Source organism: Uranotaenia lowii, chromosome 3 (genome assembly GCF_029784155.1).
Source record: "Uranotaenia lowii strain MFRU-FL chromosome 3, ASM2978415v1, whole genome shotgun sequence".
NCBI lineage: Eukaryota > Metazoa > Arthropoda > Insecta > Diptera > Culicidae > Uranotaenia > Uranotaenia lowii.
Window position 1 is genome coordinate 294,853,816 of NC_073693.1, and position 27,780 is coordinate 294,881,595.

At 36.8% G+C, this 27,780-nt stretch overlaps 3 protein-coding genes across 5 annotated transcripts in view; 2 read left to right on the plus strand and 1 right to left on the minus strand.

Annotated features, from left to right (window-relative positions):
* LOC129751397 (cytochrome P450 4C1-like) overlaps positions 1-27,780 on the plus strand; it is a 37,035-nt gene that overhangs the window by 5,335 nt on the left and 3,920 nt on the right. The window contains exon 1 of one of the 2 annotated variants that reach the window (XM_055746883.1): positions 22,666-23,097. The exons of the other annotated variant lie outside the window; for it this stretch is intronic. Within the exon in view, the coding sequence (XP_055602858.1) occupies positions 22,932-23,097 (166 nt within the window). The 5' untranslated portion in view covers positions 22,666-22,931. Of the gene's footprint in view, positions 1-22,665; positions 23,098-27,780 lie in introns of those variants that run through there. 2 annotated transcript variants of the gene reach the window in all.
* Positions 995-2,615, plus strand: LOC129751399 (protein HGH1 homolog). Of its 2 annotated transcripts, none has more exons than XM_055746887.1 (4): positions 995-1,107; positions 1,260-1,613; positions 1,670-2,394; positions 2,462-2,615. In XM_055746887.1, the coding sequence occupies exons 2-4, from the start codon at positions 1,356-1,358 to the stop codon at positions 2,553-2,555; spliced, it is 1,077 nt and encodes a 358-aa protein (XP_055602862.1). In that variant the 5' UTR covers positions 995-1,107; positions 1,260-1,355; the 3' UTR covers positions 2,556-2,615. The 2 variants fall into 2 exon arrangements, with proteins under 2 accessions (XP_055602862.1, XP_055602863.1); XM_055746888.1 differs by having other exon boundaries at positions 1,000-1,083.
* LOC129753604 (probable cytochrome P450 313a4) lies at positions 5,212-18,461 on the minus strand (the record flags this gene model as incomplete). Its single annotated transcript, XM_055749439.1, is given in 10 exon segments — positions 5,212-6,098; positions 10,503-11,202; positions 13,376-13,597; positions 13,648-13,754; positions 13,803-13,865; positions 13,910-14,016; positions 14,089-14,477; positions 14,562-14,923; positions 16,105-16,113; positions 18,435-18,461. Coding segments are annotated over 10 exon segments (2,742 nt in total), but the record flags the coding sequence as incomplete, so codon positions are not given.

Consider the following 27,780-nt stretch of genomic DNA (forward strand, 5'->3'; position numbering starts at 1 on the left):
CCGGTCCCCTGAAATGAGCAAAACCGGTCCTCGTTTACTCCCGTATTGGTGCGTTTGCTCCAAGGTGATTTCGTTTGAAAAAAACCGATCGATTTTAGCACATGTGCCAAAATTGGATGTTGCCAAAATCGAATGTTGTCAAAATCGAATGTTGCCAAAAACGAACGAGGTCTGTATTGAAATTTACAAAAAAGGCCGTATCAAAGAATGTTATATGAATCTATATATAATTGACATTATTAAAGCCGTTTTATTTTTTATGTCCTTTCTTTTAATTGTTTTGTGTTATTTATATGTCATATTTGGAGATTTTTTAAATTTTGAAATTTGTCTGTTTTAATTTTAACCATTTTTGTCTTTAGGTGATTTTGAGAACGAAAAAAATCGAAAATTCTGAGCGCGTTCAAATCAACTGTATTGAATACATTGGTCACCATTTTAGATCAGCTAACAAAATTGACGTGGTAATTTTTTTTTCTCTAAACAAACACAAACACATAGTTTTTTTTATTAGTTAACTAAAATTTTCATTTGATGATTGTTTGTTGTGTTTGTTTATGCCGAGTGTTGCACTAGTGTTGCCCTAGTGCACCACTAGGTGCTGTCAAACTGTTTGTTTATTCGGACGGTGTTGCACTAGTTTTGACCTGGTGGAGTGCTGCTCACGGACGGTGGCCCACCGATAATTTTGCCAGTGTTGCGAGAGAGCGTGTGAGTGAGCGAGGTAGCAATACACTGGCGACGATTTGTGTTTGTTTTTATCGGGTACGGTGGAACACTCCACGAGTGGAGAAAACAAATACAGTATTAGTTTGTATAAAATTGCTTTAGTTTTCAATTTTTCAAAATTCTATTCAACGCATTAGAAAATGCACTGATAGGTGAATTCAAAAGCTCTCTCCGTAACACATCCAAGAAAGCTCTTATTTAAGCTCTTGCTTTTGTTTGAATTTTGAATGAGTCACTCTCTTCTCTCTTCAAAATTTGTTGTGCCCGTCGCGTTAACTGACAGTTTTGCAGTTTGACTTTTAAAAAGTAATTAAAATATTTATTGCGCTGTGAAATTGAAATCAGAAGCATCAGGTATTTACTAAGTGAATTTTTCTAGTAAGTAGAATATGATGTAAAGTAATTAAATATCATTAATTTGTAACTTTTTCGAATATATAAATTCTACTAAAAGTTCGGTATTTGATTAGTCAATCCACAGGAATAATTGATAATAAATGCAGGCGCTCTCTCTCTATATCTTTCTATAGCATTTTTCATAACACGTGCTTTTTGACACACCGATATCGCTTTTGGATTTGTTTATATTTTTATATCATCGCGCTTAGACGTCGTTTCGTCTTACCATGAACGTCCTTCTGAAGGAATTGACTCAATTCTTGAGTAAAACGGCCCGGTTGGACCTGAAAGCCGTTTCATTGACGCACATTCTTGGGCTGACAGGAACAAAAGCAGGTATAGAGCTAATAGGTCAGAATTTAAAGCTTCTGGGAAACGTCGTGGCGCTTGTTGACGATGACTCGGACGTGATACGGAAGGACGCCGTTTTGGCATTGGTCAACATTTCTGCCGAAGAATCGGGAGCTGAGGTGCTTGTTAACAAAGTAAGTAATTTTTTTTTCGTATGATTAAACTTTCTAAACTTAGACATTCTTATCAGTTTTTAGCTCAACTGGTACCCAAGGCGTACGCTAGCATTTTGGATGAGACCTCAAAGCTGTCTGATCCCTGGAGTATGCTTTTGTGTAACTTAAGTCGGCCGGAACAGTTCGTCGAAGCTGTCCTGGAAGAGCTACACAAAATAGAACATTCCATAGACAAACTTACAACCTGCTTTACACGGGTCAATTACAACCAGGCGAAGGGACACCTCAACTACTTGGGACCTCTGTTCAGCAATCTATCTCAATGCAGAGCAGGACGGGAAATATTCTGCAACCGAACGACTGGCCTTTTGGTGCGAATTCTGCCCTTTGTGCATCACGAGGGCAGTATCGTCCGCAGAGGAGGGGCCGTTGGTCTTTTGAAAAACATTTGCTTCGATTCGAACGTTCATCAGTGGCTGCTGGATGACGGGATCGACGTACTTCCGTTTATTCTTCTTCCTTTGGCCGGGCCGGAAGAATTCGACGATGAGATCAACGATAAGCTGCCAGTTGAGCTACAATATTTGGGTCCGGATAAAAAACGTGAAGAGGATCCGGATATAAGGAAGATGCTGCTGGAATCGCTGGCTCAGTTGTGTGCCACCAAAAAAGGTCGAGAGCATTTGCGGGGTCGAGGGACCTACGAAGTCCTGAGAGAATTGCACAAATTCGAATGTGGGAGTGAAGGTGACCCGAGGGTCTTAGTGGCTTGCGAAAACGTTGTTGATATTCTCATAAGGTATTCGTTTGAAATGATTTACTTATTTAATCAACTCTCATTCAACTAATTTCTTTTTTCATTTTAGAACGGAAGACGAAATTGGAGAAGACAATTTGAAAACTCTAGAGATTCCCGAGGATATGAAGCAAAAAATTGAAGACTTAAACGACAATAAATAAATTGATTTATTTTATTTTTCAATTAACGATCAGTTCTTCCAATAAATTTTTAAGTCTTACATTATTACAGAAAATTGGTTTTTTTTAAATTTATTTGGTTTTTAGGATTTTAACATCTGGATGTCATTCATCCCTCAAGAGGGTTCACGAGCCGCATACCATATATTTTATAATCTGGCGGGCCGCAGGCAAAATTCAATAGAAAAATATTCGTTGATATTAGGAATAATACAATAAATGGTATATATGTGCATTAGACTGCCCCAAATTTGTATGGGAAATTTAAAACCTGTGGAATGTTAAACGCTGCAGGCTAAAATTGATGCTGGGCCTAGTACAAGATCTCATGCCAAATTTGGACCAGATCGGACCACGGTAAGGGGTCGCTCAACGAGCCTGAAGTTTGTATGGGATTTTGAGACATTTTGTTCGAGAGGAACGTGAAAAACAAGTTTTTCGTTAATAACTTTTGTCTCCTTCGACCGATTTCTTTTGAAAACGGGTTTTCTTAAAGCCTAAACTATGACAAATATTTCATCCGAAGATATCATTTCAATTAAAGTTAAGATAAAAAAGTTATTAAGCTCCAAAAATTGGCTAACTTTTTTAAGGGTGATATTCATCACTGTTTTAATGAGGCGACTGAATGTCCGACCAGAACACTCAATGTGAAATGCATGCCGTTTCGTCAAATAATGACCGATTTTAAACATTGTTGTTGTACTGGATTGCAATTTTTAATGTTTTTCTGATATTTGAGTTTGGGTGATATTCACTTGATAGTTCGGAAAAAAGTAGGGGCGGAAAAATGCTTGCCAATGTAAAAATAATTGCATAACCACAGGGGCTCAGGAACATGACTGAACGATTTGTGATGCCAAAAACAACCGTTTTTCATCAATAGCTTTGGTTCCCATCAACCGATTTCTTTCAAAAACGGTTTTTCTAAAAGCCTAAATTATGAAAAATATTTCATCCGAAGACTGCATTTCGATAAGAGTTAATTTTAAAAGTTATTAGGCTTCAAAATTGGGCTAACTTATTTACGGTGGTATTCATTACTGTTAATGAGGCGTCAATATGTTCGACCGCCCCGACTCATTAACAGTGATGAAATACCGTTTTTGAATGAAATCGGCCTACTGTAACCAAAGTTATTGATGAGAAACAGGTGTTTCATGTTTCTTCCGAGCAAAATGTCTCAAAATCCCATACAAACTTCAGGTTCGTTGAGCGACCCCTTCCCGCGATCCGATCTGGCCCAAATTTGGCATGAGATCTTGTACTAGGAATAGAATCAATTTTAGCCGGCAGCGCATAGCATTTCACAGGTTTTGAATTTCCCATACAAATTTGGGGCAGTAATAGACGACGTAGGAAGGATATACCACATCACAACACTTTACGCATAACAGTTCGCTGCAAAATTTCTTTAGTACCTACAACACTTTTTGGCGAAAGGTGACAGAAAAACGTTGCTAAACAGTATTCACGCGTGAAACGGTCCGCCACCACCTTTCTTATGTTCGAAACCTCGGTTTAGGGGAAAGAAGGACTTTTTAATGAATTGCTCTTTTTGGATGGAAAATGTGAGAAAAATGTAAAAGGACATGTGTTTTTCGATCTAAAAAAATTGTTGGCTGTTGGTTCTGAGAGTAACAAGTTTAACAACCATTTTGAATAGATTTTTTGAGAAAAAAAAGATCCTGAGATAAGTAGAAAAGATGACACATAAACTCCGCCCAAAGGCGGAAATATGTACAATAGACTGCCCCAAATTTGTATGGGAAATTCGAAACCTGTGAAATGTTATCTTAACTCTTATCGAAATGCAGTCTTCGGATTAAATATTTTTCATAATTTAGGCTTTTAGATAAACCGTTTTTGAAAGAAATCGGTCAATGGGAACTAAAGTTATTGATGAAAAACGGTTGTTTTTGGCATCACAAATTGTTCAGTCATGTTCCTAAGCCCCTGTGGTTATGCAATTATTTTTACATTGGCAAGCATTTTGCCGCCCCTACTTTTTTCCGAACTATCAAGTGAATATCACCCAAACTCAAATATCAGAAAAACATTAAAAATTGCAATCCAGTACAACAACAATGTTTAAAATCGGTCATTATTTGACGAAACGGCATGCATTTCACATTGAGTGTTCTGGTCGGACATTCAGTCGCCTCATTAAAACAGTGATGAATATCACCCTTAAAAAAGTTAGCCAATTTTTGGAGCTTAATAACTTTTTTATCTTAACTTTAATTGAAATGATATCTTCGGATGAAATATTTGTCATAGTTTAGGCTTTAAGAAAACCCGTTTTCAAAAGAAATCGGTCGAAGGAGACAAAAGTTATTAACGAAAAACTTGTTTTTCACGTTCCTCTCGAACAAAATGTCTCAAAATCCCATACAAACTTCAGGCTCGTTGAGCGACCCCTTACCGTGGTCCGATCTGGTCCAAATTTGGCATGAGATCTTGTACTAGGCCCAGGATCAATTTTAGCCTGCAGCGTATAACTTTTTCAAAAGTCAGGTCATTTGGGGCAGTCTAATGTGCATTTGTTATATTTTTTACCTCAAAATTGAAGATATTAGTTCAAAACTTAAGAATTACCATTATTTTGATAATTTTTAAGATGGCCACGCGGTCCGCCTTGAGTTATGCATTTTTTTTAGGTCACCGTGGGCAACATACAGACCGTGAAATGCCAGTTTGACGTGGTTGCTTAAAATGATTTAATTTGAAACAAGTTGTTCCATATTTATTTTTCTCATTCCTCATACCTTAAACTCGCCGTTGTATGCTAACCATGTGCCCGTTGGCAACTTGTAGCACAATTGAAGCATGGAACTTCAATTCGTCCAGCTTCAATCGGGTACTGAATCGATAGTGCTGCAACAAATTAGCCAGCACAATCTTCAGAGTTAAATACGCATACTTCATTCCAATGCAATTCCGCGCACCTCCACTGAATGCTAGAAACGCATAGGGGTGCATTTTAGCGCAGTTCTCACGGGAGAAATTTTCCGGATCAAATTCTTCCGCATTAGGTCCCCAGATTCGCTTATTTCGGTGCAATTTAAAAATCGGAATCACGATCTCTGCTCCAGCTGGAATCACGTGCTCTCCAACCGGTAGATCTTTTTCGCATATGCGCCCAACCAAGGCAACGACCGGAACCAGTCGCATCGATTCCTTTATAACCATTTCCATGTACTCCAGTTTCGATACATCTTGATACTCGAGAGGACCACTGGGTGCCACGCTGATCACCTCCTGGTAGACTCGTTCCTGAACTTCCGGATGCATGGCCAGCATAAGAAGGGTGGTTGAGGCCACGGTGGCCGAAGTGTCGGTGGCAGCAAAAATGATCGTATTCAGATTGTCCAGAATGATGCGGTTGTCCAACTGGGACGATTGGGATAAGAAATTTTCCAGATTTTCGATGAACAACCGGGGTGCTCGAATGTTGAAATCATCCTCTTCCACAGTCTTATTTGTAGGGTTTTGCCGTTTTTGTTCCATTCGCATTTCGAGAACCTATAAAGAAGAAATGCTAAAGTATCCAGGTACATGTATTCTGAATTAAGTTTTTTTAAACAGAATATATTAAAAATATTCGTCATTCTAGTCATTTTTGTGATTTTTTTTCTTTTTTTTTCCAACCTTGACAAATTTTTAATCATTCTAATCTGAGAAAAAAAATAATTCTAATACTTTTCGTCATTTTAGCTATTTTTGCCATTTTTGTGAATTTTAGTTTTGTCATTTCCTCATTTTTATCAGTTTTGATGATTTTTCCGTATTGTTGATTTTTTGTCATTTTTGTCAGCTTTGTCTTTTCTGTCATTTTTGTCATTTCAATCATTTCCGTTTTTTGTCCTTTTGTCAGCTTTTCGCTTTGTTCCTCATATTTATAAACTTTTGTCTTTTTCGTCTTTTTTGGTAATTTTTTATGATTTTCTCCTTTTAATCATTTTTGTTTTTTTTTTGGTCATTTTTAACTTTTTATATTTTTTTAATTTTTTTCCATTTTTGACATTGATTGGAATCTAGAAACATAAATGTAAAACTGTAGATGTTCTGAATTAAGTTTTTTTTAAATTTTCCACAGAACGTGATATGAAATATTTGTCGTTCTAGTAATTTTTTTATGTATTTTTTTTTCTTTTCGTTACTTTTATATTTTTTGTCATTTTCATCATTTATGTCTTGACTGTAATTTTTGCTATTTTTTGTTACTTTTTTTGTCATTTTCACAATTTGTGGTTTATTTTTTCTGTTTTGTTCTACATTTTTTTTCATTTTTGCTATACATATTTGTTTCTTCTTTATTTTTGTCATTTTTGCTGTCTATGTGATTTTGTTATTTTTTGCCATTACGCTCATTTTGGATTTTTGTCTTGTTTTTTTCATTTTGGTTATTTTCAAAAGTTTTGTTATTTTGCCCCTTTTGTCATTTTTGTATTTTTTCCTGTTCGTCTTTTTCATGTGGTTTTTGTAATCTTTATAGTTTTAGTAAATTGGAACGTTTTTGTTATCTTTGGCGTTTTTGTAATTTTTATCATTTCCGTCATTTTTGCCTACCTGTTATATACACCTTTTTTAACTTGGGCAGTTTTTTTGTCATTCTGGTCTTTTTTGTAGTTTTGTCATTTTGTTATTTTGTTAGTTTGTAATTTATGTCATTTTTATCACTTTTGTCATTTTTATCGTTTTTATCATTTTTATCATTTTTGTTATTTTTATCATTTTTGTCAGATTTGTCAGTTTTGTTATTTTTGTCACTTTTGTCATATGTGTCATTTTTGTGACGTTTGTCATTTTTTTCATATTTGTCATATTTGTCATTTATTTCATTTTTGCCATTTATGTCATTTTTGCCATTTTTGTATTTTTTTTTTATTTTTTGTCATTTTGGTCATTTTTGTCATTTTGGAAATTTTTTGGCATTTTTGTCATTTTGGTCATTTTTGTCATTTCTGTCAATTTTTGTCATTTTTGTCATTTTTGTCACTTTTGTCACTTTTGTCATTTTTGTCGTTTTTTCTCATTTTTGTCATTTTTGTCATTTTTGTCATTTTAGTCATTTTAGTCATTTTTTTTTATTTTTGTCATTTTTGTCATTTTTGACATTTTTGTCATTTTTGTTTTCTTTGTCATTTTTGTCATTTTTGTATTTTTTGTCATTTTTGTCATTTTTGTCATTTTTTTTTATTTTTGTCATTTTTGTCATTTTTTTCTTTTTTGTCATTTTTGTCATTTTTGTCATTTTTGCCATTTTTGTCATTTTTGTCTTTCTTATCATTTTTGTCATTTTTGTCATATTTGTCATTTTTTTCAGCTTTGACATTCTTGTCTTTTTTGTCATTTTTGTTATTTTTATCATTTTTGTCATGTTTGTTATTTTTTTCATTTTTGCCATTTTCGTCATTTTGTCGTTTTTGTCATTTTTGACATTTTTACCATTTTTATCTTTTTTGTGATTTTTGTCGGTTTTGTCTTTTTTGTCATTTTTGTCAGTTTCGTCATTTTTATCATTTTCGCCATTTTTTGTAATTTTTTGTCATTTTTGTCATTTTTGTCATTTGTATCATGTTATCATTTTTTTCGTGTTGCCGCTTTTGTCATTTTTGACATTTTTTTTCATTTTTGTAATTTTTGTCATTTTTATCGTTTTTGTAATTTTTGTCATTTTTATCATTGTTGTCATTTTTTTCAGTTTTGCCACTTTTGTCGTTTTGGTCTTTTTTGTCATTTTTGTAATTTTTGTCATTTTTGTCATTTTTGATTTTTGTCATTTTTATCATTGTTTTCATTTTTTTCAGTTTTGTCACTTTTGTCATTTTTGTCATTTTTTTTTATTTTTGTCATTTTCGTCATTTTTTTTTATTTTTTTCATTTTGTCATTTTTGTCATTTATGTCATTTTTGTCATTTTTGTCATTTTTGTCATTTTTGTCATTTTTGTCATTTTTGTCATTTTTGTCATTTTTGTCATTTTTGTCATTTTTGTCATTTTTATCATTGTTGTCATTTTTTCAGTTTTGCCACTTTTGATATTTTTGTCATTTTGGTCATTTTTGTCATTTTTGTCAGTTTTGTCTTTTTTGTCATTTTTGTCAGTTTTGTCATTTTTGTCGTTTTTGTCATTTTTGTCATTTTTTTCATTTTTGACATTTCTGTCATTTTTATCACTGTTGTCATTTTTTTTTTCAGTTTTGCCACTTTTGTCATTTTTGTCAATTTTTTTCAGTTTTGCCACTGTTGTAAATTTTGTCATTTTGGTCATTTTTGTCTTCTCCGTCATTTTTGTCATTTTTAGCATTTTTGTCATTTTTTCTGTTTGTCATTTTTATCATTGTTGTCATTTTTTTCAGTTTTGCCACTTTTGTCATTTTTATCAATGTTGTCATTTTTGTCATTTTTGCTAATTTTGTCATTTTTGCTAATTTTGTCATTTTTGTCATTTTTGTCATTTTTGGCATTTTTGTCATTTTTGGCATTTTTGTCATTTTCATCATTGTTGTAATTTTATTTTCAGTTTTGACACTTTTGTCATTATTGGCATTTTTTTTTCAGTTTTGCCACTGTTGTCATTTTTGTCATTTTCGTCATTTTTGTCATTTTTGTCACTTTGGTCATTTTTGTCATTTTTGTCTTTTCTGTAAATTTTTTCAGTTTTGCCACTTTTGTCATTTTTGTCATTTTTGTCATTTTTACCATTTTTGTCATTTTTGTCAATTTTGTCATTTTTGTCATTTATGTAATTTTTGTATTTGTATCATTTTAGATATTTTTATCATTTTGTCATTTTTGTCATTGCTATTTTTGTCATTTTTGGCATTTTCGGCAGTTTTTTATTTTAGTTATTTTTTTCTCATTTTTTTCATTGCTGCCATTTTTGTTTTTTGAGTTTTTGTTATATTTCTCCTTTCGTCAATTTATCATATTTGTCCTATTTGTCATTTTTGAAATTTTGATCATTTTTATCATGTTTATCTTTTTTGTCATTTTCTTCAATAATGCGTTTATTAGTCATTTTATTTATTTTTGCCTTTTTCTATACTTTGTGTGGTTTTTGCTATTTGTGCCATTTTTGTCATATTTACCATTTCTCTCATTGCAGTCACTTTTGCCACCTTTGACGTTTTCAATATTTTTTTTAAATTTTTGTGTAGTTTTTTATTTTTTCATCCTTTAAAATTTCCATGTTTTGTGTTTAGCTATTTTTATTTGAATTTTGTTCAATAATTTCCCACTTTGTTTTTTAACAAATCTTCCACGAAAAATTGCTTTTGATTACGTTCTTGAAAATTATCTTCTACTTGAATTGTGTATAATTCAAATAAGTAAATTCAAACCTTATATATTCATAATTTTAAGGACAAATATGGGATTTGGAAGAGACTCAAAAAATCAAAATTTCCCTAAAAGCATTTAAATTTACTTGGAACTTTTACTTTGTGCATATTATGTATACAATCAAAATCTGATCTTAAGTGATAATGTAGAACTTCAATGTGGAATTAAACAAAATTACCGAGCCTTCTGAATTCGTTTATAAATCATAACTTCGTTTCCAAATACGATATCTTTCAAATTAGGTTTATGCTTTCGATCGGGAATGATATATAGTAATTTTAGTTTGACTTCTCGGTCTGTAGATCAAACAACGGTGGTTTTTGAAATACCCGACGTTTCAACCAGTTTTGTTGGTCTTTTTCAAGGGTACTCGAAGTTTAATTACAAATTATTGTTATGAGCGTTGTTAATAATTCATGAAATTTTGTGTGTAATTCACTTTGCCGTCTGCTATTTTTGTCGATTTGGATCTAGTTCAACATAAACAAACCCTAACATTAGTTTCATAAATTTTCAAATGGTCAAAGGTTATAACTAGAAAATGTTTAATATTGTAGAGTGTTGAAGAAATAATCTTTACCTTTTTAGACATTTGTTCGAACACTTCTGAGCGGGCCTTTTCTTCCCTCCACGTGGCACTGAGCTTGTAGATGAAATCCAGATGAAACCAAGCCTTGTATATTCGGGACCATCTGAGAGTAAACAGGTGATCGGCGTTTTCCTTGTAGTTTTTCCGACACTCACTGGTATCTTTATCGAGGTCTAGTCCTAAGGTGGTGACGGTGCTGATTGACAGCGAAAGCTCTCCCATGAATGGTAAAATGTTGAACTCGCCCTTGTCCAGGAAAGGCTCCAAGCGTTTGGCCAAAATATTCGATTTTTCATTGAACGTCGGAATGAAGCTTTGAAGGTTCGCTAGCGAGAAAGAAGGATTCAGATTTCTACGCAATTTTCGCCAAAGATGGGGTTCAGCAGTCAGGAGACCGTCGCTCAAACCGAAGAATTTGTAGACTAAGGATTTCCTAAGACAGTGCTGAGAGTTCAGGATCACCGCTAGATGTTCCGGATCGTCGAATACCATGAACAAATGTGGACCCAACCAGGCCCTCATCGGAGTCGGAATGGTGTGAAGAAACTGCAGCATGTATTCACAAATACCTGTCGCACTTCGACCGAATCCCAGATGAATGCTTCCGATCAGGGGCCAATCGAAGGGACCGGGAATCTTAGCCGCGAGTTCATAGAAACGTCGACGCGATCTTCGAAAGTGCCAATAGTAACTACACGACGAAACAGCTACGAAAATCAATATCAGACTGAACATCGCAACGCAAAGTCAAACTTCCGTTAGGAGAAGTGCCCAACAAATGCGTAACGTGCAAATATTGGGACCTATCTTTATAATGTAACATGCAAGCTCATTAAGTTAGTGCAATCACGGGATCATCTGGAAGCTTGAGCCCTGCAGCCGATCAATCCCTGATAGAAGCGATAGTGAAAGTCAATTTTGTCAATAAATATGATTTTCAATCGAAACAATTTAAGAGGTGTGTGAAAATAGGGTTTCTTACACAGAAGTTATAATTTTGGTAAAATTTAATTTTTTTCATCAATTTTCAAAAATGAAAATTGGTTTACTTGACCCTCCAAAAGTTGATTTTTTTGTTTTTCAATTAATAAAAAAATAATAAAATTTCGAACAGTGTATGGAATCTAATGCGTGAATAAGCACCGAATAAATAGCGTCGTGGCACGGAAAACGTGCCACGAATCGATTCAAATGAATGAATAAACCTTAAAACGCTTATACGTTTATGCGGTTGGACTTTCTTTCGGTCACTCAACTTTAATTTCTCACTTCTCAAAAGTATAATATAACTAAGGTTGAAAAAAATCCCACGTTTAATCCACACTTCATATGGTGTGATGTTCCTGTACCGGTACTTTTACGACAGGTGTTTTAAGATTGTGTAGTTTGAGCAATCACCCACGAAAATTACGGTAATTCAATGCGACGATGCACATGTTCGACACGCTATCGATAATCGCCTGGGGTCGTTGATAGTGTTACATTTAAGCTTCAATGTTGTATTGATTGAAATGCTTTGAGTTTTAAGAAAGATACCTAAGATAAAGAATATCACAACGGTGTAAATTGGAACTGTTGGAGCGAATTTGATTAACAAGCTCAACATTTGATTGATTAATTAATTCTAAATTTTTTTTTATCGGAATAACGAACCTAAGCAGTTGGAGCTCAAATGGTTAAAACGAAAAAGTTAAAAAGAAGAAAAAAAGCTTTTAGAAAAATAGAGAATAGTTTTGAACTTAGAATTGTATACAAAATATTGACAGAAGTTATCATAAATTAATCTGGTTTCTTACACATGTGTTGTAAAAAGCTGTGAGTTATGCCAGCAAGCAAGATAGAAATGTAAATATCGTTACTTTTAATCAATTAATAAAAAAAAACCTTCTAATAAAAAAAACTTTCTAATAGGGACAATTTCAGCTAAGATTGTTATTTTTAAATCTCAACATGAGCCCTGAAATAGCATTTATCTATACATATATAAAGCAATTTCTGTATGTTTGTTTGTTTGTTTGTCCTCTATAGACTCAACCTTCTTAAGAGCTAGAGGTATGAAATTTGGCATGGATGCTCGTTTGGACCAGGAATGATGAAAAATGTTTTCAGATTTTCGGATGACTCCTTCTGGAGGGGGTCGTCCATACAAGACAAATATTGTTTTCGCGATATTTACATTACTTTTCGTCGGATTGTGTTGAAAATTTGCTCATGAATGTTTTTAAAGACGAGCAATTGATTTCAGGTCTCAAATTTTGTGTAAGGGGTCAGCCAAAAGGGTCGTCCATCTCAACTGTTCACTGTTTTTGACGTTATTATTGTTAAGGAACAACCCTAGGCGATAGTTATAATTAGCCGTTAGATTTAGTTTCCTCTAAGTTTAAGAAAAACCAGGCAAGCCATGATAATTTGAATTTTCTATAAAACTGCCTACCAGCTTGCCTACTTTACCAGTCAAATAAATCTGTTAACCAAACCACAGCACACTGTTTTTCTACAGGTTGTGGGCTCAGTGGTCGTTGCCTTGGTAACAGAAGTGAAGTTTTCGCGCACGTGGCTTTAATTCGTTTGAGTGAAAAGTTGTTCACATCGGTCGTCAAATGGAGTCGATTGGAATCCAGCGCGTTTACCTGTTCGACGGGAAGAATTTTTCAAACTGGAGCTTCAGAATGGAGGCATACCTCGAAGAGTTGGGTTTGCTCCATTGCATCCAGAGGAGTCTTGAAGAGGAGGACTTCTACCCGGTGGCGGACGAGGAAGCCGAAGAAGAGCAGAGGGACGCTTTGCGCAAACAGCGCCGGTTGGAGGATGCGAAGTGCAAGTCGGTGCTAATTCACAAAATAGCAGACTCGCAGCTGGAATACATCCGTGGAAAGCCGTCCCCGAAGGCCATTTGGGACGCCCTGAGGAACAATTTCGACCGAAAGGGTGTGTCCGGTGTCTTCTTTTTACTGCAAAGGTTGGCCAGCGCGAAGTACGACGAGAAAGTGTCTTTGGAGGAGCACATTTTGTCGTTCGAGAAGGTGGTCCGTGAACTGGAATCGGCTAACATCATATTCAATGAGCCGGTGCTGGTGTTCTTTTTGCTACAATCGATGCCAAAATCCTACACGCAGCTTATCACGGTCCTAGAAACTTTGCCGGTGGAGCAATGCTCGATGGAATTTGTGAAATCGAGATTGCTGAACGAGGACGTGAAACGGCAGCACGGTGCGGTGAGGATGGAATGTGGAACGGCGTTCGCTGGAAAAAGTAGGCGCTTCACAGTTAAGTGCTTTAACTGTGGCAAACCTGGACACAAGCGACCTGACTGTCCAGAGGAACCGAACCGAAAAAGTCAGCCTTCCGAGTCAACTGCCAGAAAGAAGAAGGGGAGAGCACACGCTGCTGAATCAAACGACATCGCATTCGTGACGGTGGCGCAGGCGGCCAGCAGCGGCGATGAAGGCAAATTCCGATGGGTGCTTGACAGTGGTGCTTCCGAGCACATGGTCGGTGACAAAAGCTACTTAGTGAACGTTCGTCAACTGAAATCCCCGGTGGTGATCAACGTGGCCAAATCAGGTGTGTCGCTAACGAGTCACTTCGCTGGCGAGGTCAAATTGGCAGCCCTTGTGGACGGCAAGGAAATCAACTGCACTGTCCACGATGTCCTGTACGTGCCTGGTCTTCTCACCAATTTGTTTTCCGTGAAGCAGGTTACGGAACGCGGAATGGAAGTGACCTTCAACCAAAAGAACGCGCACATTCGCCAGAATAAGCGAGTGGTGTGCGTCGCCCCCAGAAGAGGTCGTTTGTACGAGCTGGATGTGAGAATCCGGAGTTTCGGTTCGGCGCTGACGGCAGAAACCGAAGGAAAGCTGTCGTTGTAGCATCGCCGGTACGGGCACATCGGGAAAGCTGGTCTTCAGAAACTCATCCGAAACGAGATGGTCGAAGGTTTGGACGCCACCGCAGACTCTGAATCTGCAAGCGAGATTTGCGAGCCCTGCATGAAGGGGAAGCAAGCTAAGTTGCCGTTCGACGAGTCCTCAAAGCCCCGCTCCTCACGCCCCTTGGAGCTCATCCATACAGACGTGTGTGGAGCTTTCTCGCCAGCATCCTGGAATAGTGGGAAAATCTTCGTGAGCTTCATCGATGACTTCACGCATTTTACCGCCGTCTACATTCTCGAAGCGAAGAGCGAAGTCTTTGAGGCGTTCAGAAAATATGCTGCGATGGCCACTACTCGTTTTGGAACCAAAATCGCCCGATTGAGAAGCGATAATGGTGGCGAGTACATCAACACCGAATTCCAGGAGTACTGCAACGAAAAAGGTATCGTCATGGAAACCACCATCCCCTATACGCCTCAGCAGAACGGCGTCGCCGAGCGCATGAACAGAACCATCATGGAGCGTGCTCGGGCGATGCTGGACGAGTCCGAATTCCAACGATACATGTGGTCCGAAGCGGTTTTAGCAGCACTGTTCGTCATCAACCGGAGCCCCACCGCTGCATTGACGGCAGCAAAAACGCCGTACGAGATGTGGTTCGGACACAAGCCAAACGTGTCTAAACTGCGTGTCTTCGGAAGCAAGGCGTTTGTACACATCCCGAAGGAGAAGAGGTCCAAACTTGATCCGAAGAGCCATGTGTGTTTCCTGGTTGGATATGGGAACAACGGATATCGTCTGTGGGATCCTGTGCTGAAGAAAGTGATCGTCGCTCGAGACGTAATAGTGCAAGAAAAGAAAGTGAAAAATTATAAGTACAGTGATGATCATCTCGTGTCAGATTCAGTGAAACTAAATGAACACAAGGACAATTCTAGTGAAAAAGTGTTAGAATCTGATGACGAATCTGTATGGGATGATAAACTGATAGACAACAGTGATGAAAGTGAAATTGAAAAAGTCTCGAATATCGAAACAGTGCTAAACAATCAAGAAAAAGTGCCAGTAAGAAGAAGTGGACGAGCGAAAAAGCGGCCGGCTCGTTTTTCCGACTACGAATTGAATCCATCCCCGAAACGCCACGCTGGTCGATGCGATTCTGAAGACGAGAGCTACATCGCCTTTGCATTGAATGCCGAAGCCTACGTCGACGAGCTGCCAGAAGACATCGAGAAACTCAAGAAGCGTGACGATTGGCCGCTGTGGAAAGCTGCTGTCGACGAAGAGATGCGGTCCTTGGAGAAAAACCGCACCTGGAATCTTGTCGACCCCCCTACCGGAAGTCGAGTTGTGCCGTGCAAGTGGGTGTTCAAAATTAAGAAGGATGACGGTAAACCTGCCCGGTACAAAGCTCGACTGGTCGCCAAAGGCTGCTCTCAACGTGCTGGGTACGACTACCACGAAACGTATGCCCTGGTGGTTCGGATGAGTACCGTTCGAACGCTCTTGGCCGTGGCGGTCCAGCAAGACTTACACCTGCACCAGATGGACGTTCGCACCGCCTTCCTTAACGGAAATCTGGAAGAGACGGTGTACATTCGACAGCCACCAGGATTTGAGAGGGGGAATAAAGTGTGCCGACTAAACAAATCCCTGTACGGTCTGAAGCAGGCGCCCCGCAGCTGCACGCAGCGAAAAGTAGTGCCATTGAGATAAAAAAAATACATCTTTGATTCAAAAACCTCATGTACATTGAAACAAAATCCATTTTCCTTAATTCAAGTAAATTTTAAATTGAACCGAATTTTTATTTCATTAAACCAATGTTCCAAATTTTTGAATCAAAAGATTTAAATTAAATTCAAGAAATTTTTTTTTCGACTCTGAATCAATGTAAAAATTCATTGATTTAGATGAATTTTCTTTTGAATCAAAGTATTTCTTCGTCAAACAGTCGACACATCTTCATTAGCTTCTGTTTAGTGAACGGGTCGGGCGAGAAGTTTTTCCGACAACCAGTCAGATCATTTCATCTCATGCCGCGCAACAGTCAGACAGCACCGGAATCACAAGATCCGGCGTAGGAAAGTCTTGACAACTAGAGGCCAAACGATAGTGGACTCCTAGGTAGGTCTATCAAAATCAATTATTTTCAAATAAACCGTCAACCTAACAAACTTTTTCAGGGCAACCATTCATCCAACTAATCGCTTCCGATCCGGTCCAAGGATCCATCTGGCGTCAAAACCCTTCATGAATTGTTCGAAAGGAACTGTCCGCCAACAAACATCGTTCAGTAAGTACTTTCCATTAAAATAAATAATTTTAATTTATTTTATTGTTACATATTTGTGTACATTTTGTTCTCTTTTTTATTTACAGATGTGCCGGTTCAAAACTCTGGAAAAATCGACTGTGTGAATATGAACTTACAAATAAATAAATGTTTTTAAACCATAAGTTATTTCTTTTTATTTCCAATTGGACGAAAATTACTATATATGTAGTACTAGAATTTTTAGAAACAAAACATAGAATTGAAGAACAAATACTTTAAAATTGAAACCCAAATAACGTTGGAATAAACGAAAATTTCATAAAATTAAACGAAAAGGCTTTCGAATTAAAAGCATTATGTTATTTGGAACAAAGAAAAAGTTTTGATTCAAAGGAAAGCATTTCTTTGAAACAAAAGAAAATGCATTTGAATCAAAGGAATTTTTGTTTGTCCCAAAATCAAAGGAAAAAATCCTTTGTTTTTGCGGCACTTTCCTTTGAAACTAATTTCTATTTTTCTGCGTGTGGAACGAGCGCTTCAACAAGTACATCCTGGAGCTAGGTTTCAAGCGGTCTCCCTACGACAACTGCCTGTACACCCTGGTGACCGAAAACTTCAAGGTGTACCTGATCCTCTACGTAGACGACATCTTGATTGCGACGGATTCCACCGAAAAATTGAAGTGGATCAAATCGAAACTAGCAGCCGAGTTCGAGATGGAAGACCTGAAAGATGTCAGCACTTTTCTTGGCCTGAACATTGTGCGCAACAGGAAGCAAGGTACATTGTCCATCAGTCAAGCCGGGTACGTATCTTCCCTGCTTGAGCGGTTCGGAATGCGGAACTGCAAGCCTGTTGCCACCCCACTGGAGACGAACCTCAAGCTGGCCCGAAATTCCGGAAGCGAGAAATCAACGCAGCAGCCTTATCGAGAGCTCATCGGTTGCCTCACATACCTGATGCTCTCCTCGCGACCGGATATCAGCTTTGCGGTTAACTACCTGAGTCGGTTCCAGAGTGGTGCCACTGATACGCATTGTGCCTATTTGAAGCGTGTCTTGCGGTACCTCCAAGGGACGAAGGATTTTCGGTTGGTCTACACCAAGCAAGACGAAGGCGGCGAGCCAATCATCGGTTTCGCTGACGCTGACTGGGGGAACGATGTCGATACTCGGCATTCTACCTCCGGTTACCTGTTCCAGATTTTCGGCAACACGGTCGCATGGACGAGCAGGAAACAAACAACTGTGTCACTATCATCCACCGAAGCCGAGTACGTGTCCCTAAGCCAGGCGGCATGTGACGCCATCTGGGTGAAGAACCTACTGTCCGAATTTGGTGTGGTTCTGCGATCCCCGCTGATAATCCACGAAGACAACCAGTCCTGCATTCACATCGCAGAAGAGCCTCGAGATCAGAAGCGAATGAAACATCTGGATATTCGCTACAATTTCATCCGTGAATGCATCCAGGACAAGATCATCAAACTGCAGTACATCGCAACAAGCCATCAGCTAGCAGATGTCCTCACCAAGAGTCTGCCGGCTGGTCCATTGAAACATCATCGAGCCTCCCTAGGATTGAGAGGGGGTGTTAAGGAACAACCCTAGGCGATAGTTATAATTAGCCGTTAGATTTAGTTTCCTCTAAGTTTAAGAAAAACCAGGCAAGCCATGATAATTTGAATTTTCTATAAAACTGCCTACCAGCTTGCCTACTTTCCCAGTCAAATAAATCTGTTAACCAAACCACAGCACACTGTTTTTCTACAATTATACATCGTATTCAGATAAAAATTGGTACACGGTAGTTTTGAGTGACGTGCAACCGATTTGAGATATCAAATTCGGTGTAAGAGGCCGGCAAAAGGGGTCGTCCATATCAACTTTTCAATATCTTAGTGATATTGACGTTTTTATACATCGGATTGGCATGAAAATTTGAACAGGAGAGTTATAAGGGACAAACAATTGATTCCACTTATCCAAATTAAAACAGAGGTCGACCAAACGGGTTGTCCATATTAACTATTCACTGTTAATGCGATATAGTCGTTATTATACATCGGATTCAGATGAAAGTTAATAAACGAGAGTTTTGAGAGACGAGCAATGGATTTCAGGTATTAAATTCAGTGCAAGGGGTCGGTAAACGGTGGATAATGTGCAACACGAGACATCATAGTGGTCATATCACCTCTTATCCACAACTCCTATCTCTACCTCCCCGTGGTACCGGCTGGGATGCGAGTAACCTAAGCGGAGATCGGGTACCCAACCCCGGTGGATGCTTTGGTCGCATGCAGACTGAGAAGGTGGCCGCACGCGTCTGTTCCCCAGGTCAGGGGCGGCGTGCAACAACAACCGAGCGTCTGTTCTCCAGGTCAGCGCGGGATAGGGACTTTAGGCTAACAACCTACTGCTCCTGATATCTTGTATTATTACGGAAATGAAAGCAAATGAAAAATCGAAGAGACAATCTTTATAGAAAGTTTCTAAGAACGAAATGCGAAAGAAGTTGGCAAAAATACAAATTGGTAAGGAATGAATATTCGCGTGAAATAAAGCTGGCTAAAAATCGATCAATTCAAGATGAGCTGAAAAGAAATAAAAATAATGGAAAACTGCTACGGAAAACTATTAAACGATTAGTGAGTCCGAATGCTGCAAAAGTAGATTCGGTCTCTTTTGACGGGGTTGAAATCACAGATGAAACTGAAATAGCAGAGAAGTTTAATGACTTCTTCATTGACAGTGTCATGGAAATCCATGACAGCATTCCGGCAAGTTCTAACGTGTTCGTGGATTATATTGGTTGCAATGGTGGAAGTTTCAGTTCATTTGAAACAATAAGTTGTCAAGAATTTGACAAAATCGTGAAAAATATGAAATCCACGGCTGGTATGGACATCGTCTCTTTAAAAGTCTTAAAGGATTCTCTACCGGTACTAGGTGATCAGTTGACACAAATTATAAATACGAATCTAAGATTAGGAATAATACCTTCTACATGGAAGCATTCGACTGTTGTTCCGATTGAAAAAGAGAAAAATGCTCGAGAAGCTAAATTATATCTTCCGATAAACATGTTGGAATTACAAGAAAAGGTGCTATAGAGTTAGCAGTTACAAAACAGTTTCTACGTTTTATTGAATCAGAAGGAATATTGATTAACGAGCAATCTGGATTCAGAAAACAGCATCCAACAGAGTCTGCAGTGAACTTGATACTCAGAAATTGGAAGATCAATATTGAAAACGATAGTTATACAGTTGCTGTGTTTCTGGATTTCAAGAGAGCTTTTGAAACGATTGATCGGTTAAAGTTGGTAAACGTATTGGAAAGTATAGGTATCAACGGACCGGTATTAAACTGGTTTAAAGACTACTTGAATAGTAGAATGCAAAGAACAAAATATGGAACATCGTTTTCCCGGTATAGGGAAAATAATCTACACAGTAAACGAAAATTACCGAGTTCGGTAATTTTTTTACCGAAATCCTAACATGTGTAAATCGTTAAACTGTTCGGTAATTTTTTCGGTAAAAAATAAACGAACATCGGTAAATGAAGAATCGATTTACCGATGATCGTTTATTTTTTAGCGAAAAAATTACCGAACAGTTTAACGATTTACACAAGTTAGGATTTCGGTAAAAAAATTACCGAACTCGGTGATTTTCGTTTACTGTGTAGGTGTCCCCCAAGGAAGTGTTCTGGGTCCCTTGTTATTCATATTGTACATCAACGACATGAAAAACTGTCTTCGTTATGGTTGTCTCTAACTGTTTGCAGATGATTCAGTCTCCTACTGGAGTGCTAGTTATCCAAGAAGCAAAAGCTGATTTGAAAAATATTTCTGAGTTTATAAAACATAAAAAATTGTGTCTGAATCTTAATAAAACGAACTGGATGGTTATTGGTAATCGAAAAATAAGAGTCTTCCCAGAATCGCTGATTGATGGTTGTGCCATCGAAAGAGTGCGCCAAGTCAAATACTTGGGAATACAAGTTGACGAGAAGCTGAATTTCATATGACATATTGACTATACAATCAAGAAAATCGCCAAAAATATGGCATACTATGCCGAATTAGCCGTTATATGACTTTCTGGTCAAAAGAAAATTATGTAAAATCTGTGATCATGCCACATTTTGATTATTGCGCTACAATATTGCTTCACGCATCTTACACACAAACAAATCGACTACAAAGAATACAAAACAAAATTATGCGAGTAGTGATTCGATGTAATCGATACACTCCCAGTGTTTTACTGCTCGATATTCTTCAATGGTTGTCAGTGAAACAAAGAATTGCATATAACAGTTTGATATTTATAGATAAGATGAAAAATGGAATGTTACCATATTATTTGATGGATGGCCTGCAATACGGAATCGACTTTCACAGATACAACACAAGAAGAGCACAAGACTTCAGACTGCCGAATATTAAAAAAGAGATGAGCAAACGCTCTCTTTTCTACAACGGATTGCAAATGTTCAACAACCTACCGACAAGCATCAAAAATAGTGTGAATATAAACACTTTTCAGAAAATGGCAATACAATACATCAAACAGACTGTTTAAAAATATGACAAATCCTAACAAGGATCATATGATGAAAGTGATGGAAATTTGACGAGGATTCAGATAAAGAATTGTACGGTGATGGACATACGCGGGAGTAAGACGAAAAAAGTCGTACAGAATAAGAAAATTCAAAGTAATATAATATTATCCTAAGGATAAAATGTCCCTCCCACTTCTAAAGAAGCGTATGGGGTGGAGGAAGGACCCAAATGGTCCTACGGGGCCATCACAAAAAAAAAAGAAAAGAAGAGGCAGGCCCAGAAGCTCGTGGCGTCGTAGTCTAGCCGCTGAAATCCGCACAGTTGACGAGAACTTTGGCTGGCAGCAAGTGAAGACGGCTCCGGATCGCCAGCAGTGGAGATCTTATCAAATCTTTTGTTTTGAACTTGACGAAAAGGCAAAAGTCCTCTTCATTTGAAAGATTTCTAGTTGTCGGTACAAACCCAAGCTTCAATGTATCTTTCTGAAAAATCTTCGACTCCATTTTTGCAAGGAATTGAACACGTGTTTCTCTAGTCTGCACGTCTGCTGTGTATCAGATCACACAATGAACTTTGAATTCGATCTCATGACCGTTGGCTTAGAAGACTTGAAGCAAATACAGTTAAAGTTATGGATAATATAGTTAAAGTATATCTGGTTATAGCATTTGTAAGAGATCTTGAAAGATTGACTTTAGAGTTAATGAAAAATGATAACTTCAAAGAAACAAGAATTTTACTGAAATCCAATAAGTGTGTTCGATGCCTTAACATTGAGAACAAACGAGTTTGTTCTACGACGTAATCGTAACACTTCCTTGATTCATTACCGCCAACTACTAACTTGTAATACCCTGCTGCACCACTGACCAAGATAAAGGTATCTAAGGAATGAATCCTTAACACTCATGGGAAAGTAATTCAAGCGTCCTACACAGGTTTAGGGATGGCAACCGGTCTATTGCGTAGGACGAAATTTCTTCCATCTATAATTAGCGAATTCCATCGTAAGAAAACTAGAAGTTTACTATTTTCTACTTCGTGGAAACCGGTTAGAGGCATTCGATCCGTCACGTTATGGCGCTAACCGGAGTTTGTTCCCACAAGGAAAGTTCTTCACCTTGCACTCTAACGGCGGCGGCTAGTGGCGCGGTACTTATGGGATAATTATAGTTTTGGATCAAGACTTATTACATACCCACTATGTGTACCGTATGTTTGGCTGGTTAAACGGGTTATTGTGCCTATGATTTGAGGTTATAAATTAAAAGCTTGCTAATGTTTAATTGTAACATGGTGCTTGATCTGATCAATCTTTAATGGCGTAGGACATGATCTGTACCGCGTCAATGGGACGATCCAAGACTGTTGTTTTATGACCCTTTAGAAAGCAGGAGGTGGATTGGAATGAATCACACCTTTTTATTTACAACCGAAGGGTTTAACAATAGTGGTTACAAGTCAAGTCAATTTGACACAACTGCATTGGAGAACTCTCGGTTGTTCGGACTATTTAGATACCCATATGTTCTACTAGATTTCAAACTTGAAAGTGATAAAAAGGCCATTCATCGTACTCGTTAAGCTCATTTGTGACTACGACTAGTGATCATTAATTTCTCGGTTTATTGTAGAGAACAGTGAAGAAAAGTCGCGTAGTGAACCTCACGAAATAAGAAGTGAAATAAAATGTTAAACTTTGTGATAGTTTTTGTGGTGTCGACCTGTATTGCTTACATAGGATATTACCAATGGAGCAGGAGGAAAATTCGTGCCACTTTCGCCAAAATGAACGGTCCAGTTTCGTTGCCGTTGATTGGAAATTCGTACCGATTAGTCAAGTGGACGTCACAAGGTAATATTTACTTGAAGAAGAGCTGCCGACCGTGGTTTAGAGGATTAGGGAAGGGCGCGATTGAAGTTCCTGTATACAAATTCCCGTGTGAAACAGAGAAAGTAATTGCCTTCACTTCAATTTCAGTAAGACTAGTTGTCGTTCTTGTGAAAATCTGTAAAAGAGTAAAGGGTGTTCGGATCAAAAAGTGGTCAAACTAAATTGCTTTGAAATCGAGTATTTGTTTAAAACAAATCAAAGTGTCTTTCATTTTGAAGTGCAATATGTATAAAAAACGGAAAAAAATGCTCAGTTAAGATTCCGGTTGACCTAGTCGAAATTAGCGAGTCTTTCGTTTGACGCCTGCCATCTGATTTTGTACAGTCACCTTATCCACTTTCTGTGCTGCAGAACGCCAGTTTGCTTTGAACTGCTTCTTGCTGCTAACAGTTTTTTGGATCTTCTTAAGGTTCTGCTTAACTATTGCCCAATATTTTCCGATTGGGCGAAGTTCTGGTGTGTTGGGAGGGTTCTTATCCTTGGGCACAACCTGAATGTTGTAAGCGGCATACCACTCCATGGCATTTTTTTTTCATAATGGCAGGATGCTAAATCCGGCCAAAACAGCACATAAAAGTCATGTTCCTTCAGGAAAGGCAGCAAAGGCACTCTTTCACGAAAATTTTCTGGTTGAAGGTCCCGGTTGCAACAAAAATGTAGCTTTTCAAGCAACTGTTACAAATAGCTGCCCAAACGAGATATTTCTTGGCAAACTTTGATAATTTAATATGCTTGAAAATGTCTGCCGCCTTTCCCCTTCCGGTTGCTGTATAAAACTCTTGTCCCGGAAGCTGTCTGAAGTCTGCCTTGGCGAGGGTTTCGTCGTTCTTTACCATGCAATCAAACTTTTTCAACAATGTCATATACAGCTTCCGAGATCTTGTTTTGCCGTAAGGTTTTGCTTTTCGTTACGATTTGCAGTCACTACCTTCTTATGAGTCGATAGTCCGGATCGTTTTTAAGCTTCATGCACGATTGTAGACGATATTCCCAACGTATTGGCGACATCTTGAACGGAGAGATTGAAGTTTCGCTTGAAAGTGCTAGCCACTCTTCTTTTCGTCACTGCTGCTCCCAGATTTCGATTTCCCCCTAGATCCCGGCTTCCTAGTTTTCGAAATACGTTCCTCGAACATTTTCATTACTTTGGTGATGGTTGATTACGCGGCGACTCCTAGCCGTTGGACTAAAACGAAATCGACTAAAACAACAGACAGCAAATTCCCTTTAAAAAGACCAACAAAACTGGACGAAACGTCGGGTATTTCAAAAATCACCGTTGTTTGATCTTCATTCAAGACTTAAAAAGACAAAATAATATTACCAGATGTCTAAAATATTTAAAAGGTAATATTAACAACCCCTTTTCTGTGGTCTGATTAAAATTTTATTTCATAAATCAATTGTCCGTTTTGTAAAACACCTGTGAATGAATTTTCGTCTGGATCTCATGCATAATAAAAAAATTATTGCAAAAAAATTAAACAGTAAATGTGGACGACCTCTTTTTCTGTCGTCTAATAGACAGTTTGTTATCAGGAATCGATTCCTCGTCCTGCAAAACTCGCGTAATTTAATTTCTGCCTCGATATGATCGAAAATATTAAGACGAACTCTTTTACTGATTCCTTGTCAAAATTTGACACCTGAAATCATTAACATGAGCTGTCAAACTCCCATGTGCAAATTTTCATTATAATCCGATGTATAATCAAGACAGGGCCGTAAGAAGAACCGACTCAGGGGTGGGGGGGGGGGGAGGGGGTTTTGGTGACTGATTTTTAACTATGATTTTTTGCCCAACAATTCACGAATACAAAAAAAAATAAAACGAATTATGTTAGTGATTATATGATCATTCATTTTCAAGTACTTTGACATAAAAGTTTTCGTATTAAATCGTAACTTTAGAAAATTTGTCATTATTTTTAAAGGTGAGCTGAATTCACTTCTATCGATGGTAAAAATCTTTGATTTTTTTTAAGATACTGGTTCATCAAACTAAGTTGATTTGGGCATAAGATAAGCTTTTTTAGGAGAATCTTCATTTTCTTAAAAAAAAATCTTGTTCCATATTCAAATCATGCCCTATCTTCCAAATTATTTTGCAAGTTCAAAGATTTGAACCTTTGATGAAAATAAATCAAATTTTCAAAAAGAAGTAAGAGATAAAAAACATCAGATTTTCGGATAAAATTTACTTGATGTAAACTTGAACCAAATTTATTATTTAAGTATGAAATTTGGCTTTGAAAACTGGTTTCTGAAACATAAAATGCCAAATTTTGATGCCCTTAATGTGTTTATAATGTTATACAATACACTGGGAAAATATAAAATTTTGTGCAGATTTTTTAGGTGGATAGAAGATGTTTCTTAAACAGCAATTTTTTCATAAAGAATCAATTCCATAATGAAAGTCCTGTGGATGATTTTCGAATCCTTTGATGCTGTAGATGATCAATTTGGGGTTTTCGGATGAAACAAATAACTCAAATTCTACCGATTATTTGTGATTTTCAATTGAATAGTGTTTGACGAGAAACATCGCAATTCGGCATTCTATATCTCAGAACCCCCTGGAGTGAATTTTAAATTAGCATTTTTAAGTTACGGCAAATGTTGTGTTCAATTTTGTCTACTAAAGTTTAACACTCAAATTCAGTCCATTCAAGTTATACTTCGAATTGTAGCACACTGTTAGCAATCTAAAACACGAGATATCTCGTATTTGGACCGCAATGTGTTGATTTCATGATCTCTAGAATTCCTCGACAATTCATGTTGATTGTACAATTTATTTACAATTTAAACCTTTTTCTAAATTTTGAATCTGTATTCTAAATCTGAATTCTGAACCTAACTTAAAAAATTGCGCTTTGAATCTTTATCTGAATTTTCATACGATCTCTGAAATGCACGAAAAATACGATTTTCGAATCTTATTCCTGATCAGAATTTTATGAGCCAAGTTTTAGAGCCCTCATGCATGAATCTTTTTTTTTTAATTTCATTAGTTTAGGTTAAATCTAAATTCACTATTTAAATTATTCACTATTTTAATTATTATTTTAAATCTGTGTTTTGAAACAGATTTAAAATATGAACTTACAAAGATCTGAGTCTGACTTCAATTTTGGATCGCCGTTTCGAAACTTTAAATTTTTAAATTTTGTGTAAAAATTAGGTTTTAGAACTTCGAATTCGAATATAAATCAAAATTTCTCTTTATTCAGATTCGAAAACTATTGTCACAATATTGAAAGTGCATATGATGTCGAAAAACATGCTTTAAATTTTATATTAAATGCAGAAACGAATTTCAACCAGGATTTCAAAGCATCTTTTTATTACTAATTTCTTATGATTGTTTGAACTGAAAGTCAAACAATCATAAGAAATACGGGATACACAATCCAAAATACAAAAATAGAAAAACAATTTAGGTTATGGGAATTATGGGATCAGAACCTTCGAAATGGGTTTGATTTAATTTAAAATTTAATATTCAGACCTGAATTTCGATGAACAAGTGAGAAAATTTTGAAAAAGTGTAGCAGAATTTTGAACTTGGGGTGGATTTTTGAGGTTTTGGCATTAGTTTTTTGTCTAGATTGTTACTCTAGATCAGTGGTTTTCAAACTTTTTTCCTCCACCGCCCCCTTTCGCTTAATTTTTGAGCTCAACGCCCCCCGAGCGACTTTTTGAAAAATCTTTAGAAAGATAGCTTATTGGGATCGTTGCAAAACCATAAACTTTTGAAATTTTACTGTAGTTTAATTCAAAACGTTAAATTTAGCACATTTAAAAACTGTTATAATTGACTTAAGAAGACAGAAAAGCCAACCATCAATTGTAGCAAGACAAAACACAAAATAAAATTGACCACCAAGACTGAAATAATTTTTTTTTCTCAGGACAAATACTTAAACTGGAAAACAAAAAAAAATATCTAATAACAAATCATTTATCAAAGTATTCGGTAAACAGACTTCTTTACTAATTGAATTTCCCTTTAATTTTCTACAAAATATTCACTGATAAGTCGGTGACATCGCATAATAAGTATTTTAAATAGTATCATTTCTTGATAAAATAAATTTCAACTTTTATTTATGGCAATTGTGGACTAAATCTGAATACCATTTTAACGGGTCTGGTTCCAAAAACTTAATTCCGAAAATTTAGTAAAAATCGAATAACTTTTGATTTTTGATCATAAAAAACTGCCGTATTAATTTTTTTATCGATTGAACTAAAGATCAGTAAATCAGAACTAAAAATAAAAGATCCTTTGAGCTGTTAACATTTTAGTCTTTTATTCCAAAAATCTATGACTATATCTGCGACACCTTTTATCATAGATTCTGTTCGAAAATTGTCAATTTTTCAAGAGAATACGTTTTAAAAATTTTCAGGCATTGTATAAACTTTAGAATTTATCAAATTCATATGACCTAGAACACATTGCCATCCAAAATGTATGCTTCTTAGTTCAACCCAAAATAAACTTACAAAACCAGATCAATATACAGACCGTATACGAAATCTTCCACAATTAAAAATAATCTATCTGTTATTGTGACTTACAGAGACAAAAACGTGCTTAAAAACTAAGATATATGTCCTCAACCTGGCTATAAT